This window comes from Trichosurus vulpecula, chromosome 1 (genome assembly GCF_011100635.1).
Source record: "Trichosurus vulpecula isolate mTriVul1 chromosome 1, mTriVul1.pri, whole genome shotgun sequence".
In the NCBI taxonomy this organism is placed as follows: Eukaryota; Metazoa; Chordata; class Mammalia; order Diprotodontia; family Phalangeridae; genus Trichosurus; species Trichosurus vulpecula.
Window position 1 is genome coordinate 26,371,608 of NC_050573.1, and position 12,232 is coordinate 26,383,839.

Genomic DNA, 12,232 nt, shown 5'->3' on the forward strand with positions numbered 1-12,232 from the left:
TTTCACATGTGAGGCAAATCCATAGGAATTTAAGAATAAAAACAGCAGAAAGATATAATAAAAATAATAGAAAGATATGGAGAATTTCTTCTCATTTGGGTATCTGGCCTTGTACTTTCAGCCCTGAAGTGAGGCAGGGTCTAATGGGCAACCAATCTACTTTGAGAGATCAGCTGTAGCTAAAGAGTTCATGTTGCCCCCATTTTAACATGACATTTCTGCTTTCACAAAGTCATATCCCCAAAATGTTAAGTGGGCCCATTTTTAAAAAATCCATTTGGCATCCAGATTTCAGGTTTCTCTTTTCCCTTCAACCCCTGTCTCCTCTCAAAGTCTTTCCCCAACACCACCTTGGAAGCACTGTGATTGGACTGGAACCCATACAGTCTAACAAAAGAAACTTCAGACTCTTCCATTTCCCTTTAGGCCATCTTACCATGCTGCTTTTCTTATCAAGAGACAGGGTTGTCCTATAAGGTAGAGCCTGGTAGGTCTCTATGGCCATCCACCTATCAACATGAACCCTAGGCTTATTCAAATGGTAAGCTTTGGGCCCACACAGTCATGTCTTTGCTAGCATGATTCTATACCCTCGTCCCACTGATATCAAGTGAGTGTGTATACAGAGAATGCAGATGAATTTCAGTATTAGCCTCAGCACGTACCCTGATTCGGAACCTAAAGCAATTTTCATGTTGGTATTGGGCTTGGAGCCAGGAAGACCTGGGGTTCAAATCCTATGTTAGACACTTAGTAGCCTTGTGATCTTGGGCAAGTAATTTAACTTCTCTCGGTCTCAGTTTTATCATTGTTAAAATGAGGAGATTGGATTAAATGACCTCCAAGGCCTCTTAGCTCTACATTGATGATCCTGTGTCCCGATGATTCTTAATGACCCATTTCACAAGGTTTTTATGGGAAAGGCAGTTTGGATACCCTGACGCAGTACAGAAGTGTGAGTCGTTTATCACTATTCTTTCAGTCAAAAATCAATTACCTACACTATAGTCCCTTCAATAGATAATCTAAAATTGTACTGTATTAAAGGAATTGACCTTTTGTCAATTTCAGCATTCTTGAGAAGCCCATATTTGTACCCTTTCTTTAGGAAATATTTAGGCATAACTTCCTTGAACAGACATTCGAAATAATGACCAATATTTTTGCTTGGCTCCTGCACTGCTGTGAGTAGAACAAGTATTGAGTCTGGAGCCCAAGGTCCTAGGTTCAAATCCTCTTACCACCTGTGTGACCCTATTCAAGGTCTGGACCTCTCAGGTTCCTCATCTATAAAATGAAGGGTTTAGATAGAGTAGGTGACCTGGAAGGGGTCGGAGCTATGCTACAGTGATGACCCTATCATGACATTTTCTTTAAAAAAAAATTTAAAAACTTTTCAGCATTTCCATGGGGAGAAAAAAAGAATTGTTCTTGAGGGGTAAGATGTTCTAGTTTAATTCTCTGCTTTAATAAAAATTATTTTTGCTGAATGGGGGATGCTTTGACTCTTTTTTTTTAAAGTTTTATCAATGCCTTTTGCTTTTACATCCCAGTTATTTCCAAGTATATCCACCACCACCCAATGATAAGCCTACCTTTGTTACAAAGGAAAAATGGTTAAACAAATTCAGCAAACACCATGACCACATCTGTCAGTGTATATAACATTTCTCACTCATGATGCCTCCCATCCCACACCCAAAACCTCTCTTCCGAAAGGAGAGACAGAGACAGAGACAGAGAAAGAGAGAGAGAGATCCTTGTATCTTCCCCAGGGCCCAAATTGGTCATTAGAGATACTAGCATTTGTCTTCATGGCAGTGTTTCTTTTCTTTACATTATTGTCATCCTTGTGTATTCCTGTTCTCCTGGTTCTTCTTGCTCTTCTTGGCTCTGGTTCATTAGATAATCTTTGACACAGGTTTGACTATATACATATATATATATATACATATATATATACACACACACATATATATATATACACACACACATATATATAAAATATTTAATATTTTTATTTAATTTTAATTTAGCAATATATAATATTTAATTTTATAGTATTTATATATATATACATATACATATACATATATATGTCAATTACTCAATCGCACCATAAGCTCATCCATGTTAATGTTCCCATCCATACCTGCCCAGGCTGTGCCACTGGACTGTGTTCTTCATCAGTCCTCCACTGGGGACCTTCCTTTAGTTTTCTTATGGACACCATTGGAACTCACAGGTTCTCCACCAGCTATCTCACACTTTCATTGCATGACCTGTGCTCTCATTTTCTATTAATTAGCAGCCTTGATGGCTCCTAAGCCACTGGCAAAGAATACTCAATTCAGTTATTTTTTGGCAGTGTATAGCTAAATTAATTTATTAGCTAATCTTGTATAATGGCTAGTAATCTTCATATTAAAGCAGTTTCTCTTCCAGAAATGTAATGATCTCCACAGGATGTAGCAACTGTCAAGATTCTTCATCCCTCCTTAGTATCACCTTGTTCTCTCCATTATCACTCAATCATTCCAGTCTTCTTATTCATCACTTCCCTCCTTGTGTTCTACATTCCAGCCACGCTGGCCCATTTGCCATTTCTCACACATGATAGTCCATCTCCCATCTTTGTACCTCTGCACTGGCTATCAAAGTAAGAGCTGAGCCAACCCTTCTTGGCTCTACTGCTTTCTTGTGGTTCTCTTTCCTACCTGACAAGTTATGCCGTTTAAGACTACTTTCCTGTATCAACATCCCTCTGAACCATGAGGATAACCCTATCTCAAGCAGTATTTGAACTCAGGTCTTTCTGACTCCATATCTAATACTTTATCTACTCTATCTCCTAGCACCCCTCCCTCCAGGGTATAACAACAGAGTACAATATATGTATTTCTTTACATCACCTGAGGTTCATCACTCTTTACTCAAGATTTTGAATAACTCATTGAGCCAACTTTCCAAGAAGAGGGATCTTGGCTTTTTGTTAAAAATGGAAGAACACTGTGCATTTGATAGGTAAGCAAAGACTTTGTTAGGACCTTTGGAAAAGCACATGACATTTCTAGGAGCTATTTTGTTTCTACCTGGTCACCAGGTAGTCACCAGGAAGTCAAATCTTGGCTTTCAACTTGGTTACAACATATATACTATGCAGTGAAATATTTTGGTTTTGATATGTTCCCTCTTATGATTCATGGGACTTATGGGACACATTCTTTTGAAATTGATTATTTTGTGATTCTGGACCTTTCTGTATCATTATCACTTCTTCTTTATCACTGGTTATCACTAGTCCATAGTTAGCCATAAACCAAGAACTCCATTGAACTTTCAAAGCAGCAAGGGATTTAACCAGGTTGACTACCTTAGGTGGGTCCTCCCTTTCCTCAATCTGTACGATGAAGGAGTTAGATAAAATGATCTCTGATGTCCCTTCCAACTATTAACCATAGCAAAGGGACAGCTCATGTCATCCACTGTTCCCTACGGTGGTTGATAACATGCTGGGTATGCCCCTTGGGGAAGATCTGTAGGAAGACATTGATAAGAATTACTGTGCATGGCAAGGCATGGACGGGTTGTGATCTGTACCTTTGAAGGGCATGTACACATCGATGAAAACATTGGCATGAACTGATCAAAATGGATGTAGTTGTTTTTATTCCATATCATGGGCCCTACTTCAAGGGAGATGGCATGAAGAATGGCCTTCCTAAGCCATCAATCACTACCTAAATGTAGCCTAAATTTTTTTCAACTCTGTACATCCTTTATTTTTTTTTCTTATTCATTATTGATTTTTATTGTTGTTCAGTTGTGTCCAATTCTTCATGACCCCATTTGGGGTTTTCTTGTCAGAGATACTAGAGTGGTTTGCCATTTCCTTCTCCAACTCATCTTACAGATGAAGAAACTGAGGCAAATAGGGTTAAGTGACTTGTCCAGGGTCACCCGGCTAAGTATATGAGGACAAATTTGAACTCAAGTTTTTCTGACTCCAGGCCCAGCACACCATCCACTGCACCACCTAGCTGCCAATTATTAAAAGGTTTTAGACAAGATGGACACCAGCAGACACTGTTTAATTCTCACCTTTTCTCCTCCCCAGCTTTTAAAAGAAAATTTTATTTAACAAGTTCCCCACTACCACTTTTAAAAAAAAGAAACTGAATGCCATGGAATTATGACTAAGCTAGGCCCTGCAGAAAAGACGAGAGAATTTACCTCCTTCCTTTCTTTGCTGAAGTAGATGATGAGCATGGATCATTGTCCACTGGTGGGTAGGAAAGGCAGAAGGGACGTATTTGTAAATGAAAATGATGCAATCAATAAGATCAGGAGGGATAGTGAGTACACCTGCAATTTCCTAGGTAAAAGGAACTCCAGGATGAGGCAACCCCTGCCTGATGCAGGTTGGCACCTTCTTGGCAATGGGATAGTGGCCGAGAGCATTGAGAGGTTAAGTGACTTGTCTAGAATCTCACAACCAGTGTGTGTCACAAGTAGGACTTGAATCTGGGTCTTCCTGGTCCCAAAGGATGGATTACAGCAGCCACACACCAGCCTGCTCACACTGCTAATTGGCACCAAAGCTCTGACCTCTCTTTCCAATCTGGACCCCTCCTCAGGCAGCCTCTTGTCCCCTACTCTCTGGGTGTTCTATAGTCATGCCAGACTTGGTGAAGATATTCAGTTGGCTCAGAATCCCTGAACTCAAGAGATCCAACCAGCCTCAGCTGGGATTACAGGCAGGAGCCTATACTCCATAATTTTACTGGAAACTGAGGCCTAGAAAGGTGAAATGACTTTTCTAAGGTCACAGAGATAGCATGTAATAGAGCTGTGCCCCATCGGGTCAGGTGTCTCTAATGACAGCTTTTGTGCTGTTCCTCCTGCACAATTCTTCCTTGGTCATGTGTTTTAGTCTATTCATTCCCAGCATGAACTTCTCCATTGTTCTTTGGGTGACACTCAACTTTAATTCTTCAAAGATCATGGTATTTCGTGATTTGCAACATGACATTCCCAAAAGAACATTCAATTAACAAGCATTATTAAAGGAACTATAACTTCGCAAAGACAATCCAACCCACTGGCCTCCATGTGTTTAATTCTGGACCCCACCTATCATATATTTAATGAGATCCCATATTTGAAAGAACATCTGACTTCTGGAAGAACCCATTGAAAATGAAATGGCTCCCTACTGTTGAACTAGATTTTTCTCCATTTTGTGATCTTGTATACTCTCTTACAATCCTTAGATGTTGTTGAGTTGAGTTGAGTTCAGTTGACAAACCAGTCACAGAAACTTGATGGAAAATTTTTGTTTTAACAGAAAGAAAAGAAGTATATCATTTGTACTTATTCCTTAATAAGTACATCATATTTAAAATCTATATTTTTTTGGCTGGCCTTTTAAAATGGAAATGCCTCTCTCACCCCCTTCCCTGAAAAAACACACAACAGTTAATTGACTAGGGAAATTGTCCACTCACATGGACATGTGAGTTAGGGTCTATTAACTTTTTTACTATGTAAAATTCAATTTTCTTTGACTTAAATAAATATGTAAATGTAGTATCTAGTGTGGCTTTTAATTTGATACAAAGGGATCTATTTTCATAGATGAGACAAATCAATAAATGACTAAATTCGAGAGTATGCAGAAGGACTGTATTTTGGGACACTTTTCTCATTGACTTAAGGACAAGCCTTATGGAATGCCAAATGTGCTAGGGACTCTAGTTCTTTGGTAATATCTATGAATTAAGAGATAGTGTAGTTTAATTTTTAAAAAAAAGTACTATATTTGGAGTTAGGACCCAGTTTCAAATCCTGGCTCTGTTTCTGCCTATTTGACTTTGGACAAGACTGTTAGCTTCTCCCACTTTCAAATAGCTCATCTAGAAAGTGATGGGGTTGGACTAGATGGTCTGCAGGCTTCTCTTCTGGGCCCACTTTTCTTTTCTTTTGGTGATCTCATATCAGCGCCCATGAGTTCTCTACATAGCCTGCCTTTATCATTCTGCTGAGTTCTAGGTCTTCACCAACTACCTCTGCTCAGATATCCCATAGACATCTCGTGGTTAACATGTCTGAAACAGAAATCATAATCTCATGAAATTCACCCCTTTTCCTAATTTCTCTATTTCCATCAAAGGCACCACCATCCTTTCAGTCAACTTGGTTTGCTTACTCAGAATTATTCTTAATTTTTTCCTTCTCGCTCACTCCCTCCACATGTATCCAGTTTTTAAGTCTTATAGATTCTATCTCCACAATATCTGGTATGTCTCTTCTTCCCTCACCTAACCACAATTCTAACCTGGGTCCTTATCAACTCCCACCTGAAAAGTGGTTCCATAACTTCATTGGTTTCCCTACCTCCAATCTCTCCCTTCTCCAATCCATCTACCACACAGCTAGCAAAACAATCTCCTTAAAGCACAGTTCTGACCATGCCTATCAATCTGCTACTCAAGAAATTTCAATGGTTCCCTTTGCTTCTAGGATATAATGTTTGTCATTTAAAGGCCTTCCTAATCTGGCTCCAATATGTCCTTCCCAGATGATTTCATGGTCTAACCAGCTCAGTCAATGTGGCCTTAATATTCCATATTATACATATGGATTATTATATACACAATACGTAACATTCTATCTCACTCCTGTCTGCCTGGCCACAGACTCCTGCTTGGAAGGCTCTCCCTCCCCAGCTCTGCTTCCTGGAATCTCTAACTCCCTTCAAGTTTCAGCTAAAGTACCACCAGCCACATGAGCTCTTTCTATTTATTTTGTATTTACTTATCTAAATGTGTTTCCTTCCCCCACAGAAGAATGTAAGCCGCTCAAGGTCAGAGACTTTCTTTTTTTGTCTTTCTGTCCCTGGCTCCTAGCACAGAGCATGGCACATAGAAAGTACTTCATAATTCCTCGTGTAATTGAATTGGAAGGTCCCTTCCAGCTCAAAAATCCCACCATCCTCAATTATTTCGTTTTGAAATCCGACCACCGCCACATACTTTTGGTTCTCCTTTTACTAAAAAGCACCTAAAAGGTTGAAAACCAACCCACGCTAAGCTTATGAGTTGTCAGAATTCGTACTATCACAGGCTTCCAGACCTGGTCTCTCTTTCACTTCTGAATTTATGGCACATCGAAGCATCTTTACTTCTCCACCAAAGACCTTTGATATTGGGGGAAATAAAGTTCAAGTGTTGAGACCTTTAAGAATATAATTTCTCAGGAGCTATGGTGTGCGGGTAGGGGAGGCCACCTTCTTCCTCTCTAGCTCCTGGAACCAATGTACAACCCACTTTGCTTTACCTTGTGTTCCCAGAAATTAGTATAATGCCTGAAACAGCATCTAAGAAATGATTGTTGAAAATGATGATGATTGTGAAGAGGTAGAACAGGAAGAAGACGGTGATGGTGATGATGGTGATGACGATGATGATAATGATAATGATAATGATGATATAGGGCCTACAGTCTGGCCAGACACCAAGTCTGGATTTCCCAGATGGTCATATGAGGCCATTTAGGTTGTCCCTCTGACATGGAAGAGTTCCAAAATGCCAGTTAAGAAGCCAGCATTTCACAGTTCATGTCATTGCATATCCCAAGCAGTGATGACCACCCAAGAATGAGGCCAACCCTGATGCAGCAAATGTATGTCACTTGGCCGTTGGACCCCATATTCAAATTTGATCCTAATTAAAGAAAAATTAACCAGCTGAATGAGGACATTTGACATTTGCATCAATACCTCAGACTCAAAGATTTTACTTTCATCCACCCCATCCATGTTTGGACTCTACAAAACACTCAAGCAACATTAAATTTGAGAGCTTCTCAACCCCTTCAGAAATGGGATCTTATTCCTGGCCTCGTGATAAAGGAAACTAATTAAATAAAACTCTCCACATAGCCATGACAAAATATAGAAAATGAAACTTCTTGCAGATGGTCTCTCCAGAAGCCCTGGGGCAGTAAGAGAATATTCTCTCTTCTCCCCCCACCCCACCCCCACCCCTATCTCAAGCATGTGCTATTTTAAAATCCCCCATGGCTGCACGTGGCTGCAAGCATTTTAACTGTTATAGAATCTTCTTGTTTGTAAGGTTAGACTTCCTGCCTGTCCCCTCCCATGGCCACATAGAAAGATGCTATCCTAGAAGAGTTCTCTTGAAAACCATCCTCTCCCCACCCCCAAAAGACATTTCTGCGGTGATTAAGAGAGATGCATTATTATTCATTCTAGGGACAGCTACCTTTTATTCAAGGCTCCAGTCAGAGTGCCTCCCCCAACCTCTCTCAGGATCAGATGTTGGTCGAGGACACTCCGTTCCAGTTCCACCCCCCTTGCTGCCCCCCTCCCCCCATGCTCTAGTGACCATGCCCATTCTGAGTGGGGGAGGGTGGTGGGGGGAGAATCTGGGAAAGTGTCGTTCCATTCCAACTGTGCATCTGTCTCTTTAAATATAAAAAAAAAACCCTCCTTTCCGAAGCTATAGAGAGAAGGTGCTAGAACTGTGTCCGATCATGCCTGGAAAGCAGGATCCCTCCTCAGTGCCCGCCGAGTCCTCCCAGCACAAGAGAGAGAGAGGCGGCTGGGTAGCAGCCTGAGCAGGCTGTAGGCAGGACGGTCGGTGATGCCACCCCAGCAGCTGTCTCCAATCCAGCCCGACTCAGAGAAGCCTCCTGCGAGGGGATGAGGCAGAGGCTTGCTTGTATGTTCAAAGCTGCCAGCATCCTCCCTAGTAGGCATGGACATGACATTTTTAAAGGGAGCCTCCGGCTGCAGCGTCGTAAGCAGACGGTCTTGAGGCATCTGTACCTTGCCTTGGCTTTTTCATCCCTCCTTCCTTGGGCATTGATGTAATTCTGGAGGCAAAGGGGGAAAAAATCCTGCCAGGGATTCCGAAGGCATCCCACTAGCGATCAGCTGACATTTCTAACTGAAGGCTGGCTGCAATGTGCTCCTTATTCATTTTGGACTGTGGGAGCCGCAGGGACTAGCCGAGAGCCGAACTATGCATTTCAAACAGCGGTGCTTGTGCAGAAAGAGGGGTGAGAGAGAGGCGGCCGGTGAGGAAAGAGCGGAGCTGGACTTTCTCCTTGTTTTTATCCATTTCTGCAGGATCATGTATTCATAAGGGATGAGGTGGGCCACAGGGATTCCAGGCCTGAACTGCGGCCTACCCAGTCAGTCCAGAGTCAGGCCCTCCACTACCGGAACCGAGAGCGCTTTGCCACTATCAAATCAGCATCTTTGGTAAGCCCGGCTTCCCCTTCCCTCCCCTCCTCCCCATCCCTCAACCCCTCTCTTTCCCTGAGCCTCTCTCCCTCTTTCATGGGTGGGGAATAGGACTCAAGAATTGGGGGTGGGGGGTGGGGGAATTTTCCTGCTAATAATTTTTTTAATTTAAAAAAAAAAAAGATCTGTTGGCATAGCAACTGTATTTTAGCTTGGTATGTAACATGGGGGAAAAAACCTTTGTGTGTGTGTGTGTGTGTGTGTGTGTGTGTTTGTATGTGTGTATGTATATGTGTGGGGTGTGTGTGTGTGTGTGTGTGTGTGTGTGTGTGTCGGTCTATGCCATATGTGCCGAATAAAATGCCTTTGGGGTGAAGTTGGTATTCTTTCAGATTTTCTAAAAGCCATTTGCCTTTCCATTGAGTGAAATAATAACAGGGAAATTATGCTTTTTTTAGAGGCGGATGTACATGTGTGCAGTGTACAGTGTTTCTTTGGTATACGTGCATGTGTGGGGCTGTATGTGTTTTAAACACACTGAACTAAATGTAAAATAGGATTTTTTTTCTTTTTTTTTTAAATCAGTGATTGCCAATGCATCCGATTGCAGAAAATGAGACACTCGCTCCCCAGGGTTGGATGGCTAGCTCTTTATGGTTCATTCATTCATTTATTTATTGCAACAGCGCTATCAGCTGTATTTCTCCATTTTAACCCCTTCCACAATTTCCTGGGACCAGTAAAGCACGAAGGTCTTTGTAGGGAGGGATTGGGGTGGTTACCGAGGGAAAGAGACGGGGCCGGGTTCTTCAGCATTTTTACTATTGCAAATGTGATTGCTGGATGCCCTTGTAGTAAGAAAAGGGGTGTGTGCTGGAAGAGTTAGTTTTCATGCCTCCTCCCCTCACCCCCCCCCCCCGACGCGTGCGCACGCACACACACACTCACACACACACACACTCACACACACGTACTCACATCATCCGAGCCTTGACATGGGAAACTCTGTTTAATCTCCTGCTTCGGATTCTAGGCTCAAAAAGGGAGAATTATAAAACGTGAGGTCTGTTACCCAGATTGATTCTAGAGGTCACATGGGCGAGAAGAGTTAGTGTCCACTGCTTGGCTATCAGATTTAGAACCTATGATGACATCATCCGAGGCCGACCCAGAAACTACCGTTTTTTCTTGTCCTTTCTAAAAGACCTGATTCCCCACCCTGATTTTAGTCTAAGCTTGAGGGATTGTTGAAATTAACAAGGGTTTCTAGATCTTAAAGAGCAGATTGCTTGCCAGAATGCCTCTGTGTGTGTCTGTGTGTGTGTGTGTGTGTGTGTGTGTGTGTGTGTGTGTGTGTGTAGAATTTCCTTCTATGTGTGTCTCAGAGGCCCTACTCAGCAGGTAATTTTTCCCTTAAAAAATGGCCTATGTGCTATTTTTTATATTTCCAATACATTGATTACTAATGCATAAAAAGCATTTCAAACATTTTGCTTCTGAGCCTCTAAATATAAATAAAGAAGCATAAAATTATTCATTAAATAAAAATCATTTTAATGTCATGCTCTCAAATAATAACCAAAAGGCAGGACATAATTATTTTTTTAAAAATTACTCATCATAGAATCTTCACCTTTGAATCTCCCATTCATTTTTTAAAACAAGAGAAGAAATAAAAAATGGCTACTGAGTATCCTCTCATCACAAACAGGTATGGAATAGAAAACTGACATCATACTAACTGAAATTATTTTTTTTTCCTTTGAGAAGAGTTCCATTTTCATTTCATGGGCCTTGCTCAGATTCCCACATGATATATTTATGGCCTCCCTTAGCTCCCAGGAAGCTATTACTACTATCACCCCTGGTTGGTCCCAAGCTTACTCACATTTCTAAACTCACCCAGGGAAGACTCCTCTGTCTGTCCCTAGGCAGCAGACCCTTCTCCATGAGCATAAACCCTCTTCTTTCCATATTCTTCTCCCCTAGCTCTCCAGGCTAAGGCACCAGGAGCGCTCTAGAATTCCCTTTCTTTGTCCCTCTTTTCCACTGGCACCGTTGACAAGGTTTTGATTTGCTGAAAGTTCCCTGGCTCAGTACTTAGTTCCAGGAAGAGTAGCCGATGGGTTAGTGCCTTAGCAAGAAGAAGGACTCAGCCCAGATGAGGTTATTTGTTTATAAAGGGTCACTTCCTAAGATGGAGAGCATTTGGGGTCATGGTAGGATTGGTTGGAGTTTATGTGAGTTCATTGTTTCCTATGGGGAAGAAATGAATGGGAGTGAATAGTAATGATGGTGTTTGGTTAATGTTCTTCATATTGGCCAACCTAAAACCTACTAGGGAGAAGTTATAGGTTGTTTATGTATTTTTTCTTAAACCAGACTTTCAAACATTTCAACCCCCTTACACCTTGGGGTAACTTTCCAGTGCCTTCTTATTTCTTGTAGCATTTTAAAGATTAATTCCAGGAAGGACATCAAAGGCAGGAGAGCTTTTCCTTTTAAAAATTCTGTTGTACCCCTCATGCAACATGGATCTTAATTCAAGCAAAAGTGGCATAAATATCCAGATTATTGGAAAATCAGGATGAGATAACTGATAATCAACATGCAATATAATAGTCAGTGTTGAAACCCACAATGAGTGGTACATATTTAATTAATTTCATTGTAGCCTCTACTGTAGGAAGAAAAAGAATCCAAGGAAGCTATAACTAGTAGAGGAGGGAGAAGGCAAATGGTGGAATAGGAAAAAAAAATGCTCGATTTGGGAGCCAAAGATCTCAAGGTGTAAATCCCAGCTCTCCCACTTACACCTCGTATGACCTTAGTCATTTCACCTCTCCAGGACTCAGTTTCTTCATCTGTAAAATGATTAAATTATTTCCAAGGTTGATTCCAGCTCTGAATCCTTTGATCCTGATTATTTAGTGTATTAGTTCGAATAGCCACCAAAGTTGG

At 41.3% G+C, this 12,232-nt stretch overlaps 1 protein-coding gene across 3 annotated transcripts in view; it reads left to right on the forward strand.

Annotated features, from left to right (window-relative positions):
• Positions 1-12,232, forward strand: part of TAOK3 (TAO kinase 3) — a 244,326-nt gene that overhangs the window by 170,170 nt on the left and 61,924 nt on the right. For all 3 annotated transcript variants that reach the window (XM_036759652.1, XM_036759661.1, XM_036759670.1), the window contains exon 14: positions 9,155-9,289. In XM_036759652.1, coding sequence (XP_036615547.1) covers positions 9,155-9,289 — 135 coding nt within the window. The remainder of the gene's footprint in view (positions 1-9,154; positions 9,290-12,232) is intronic.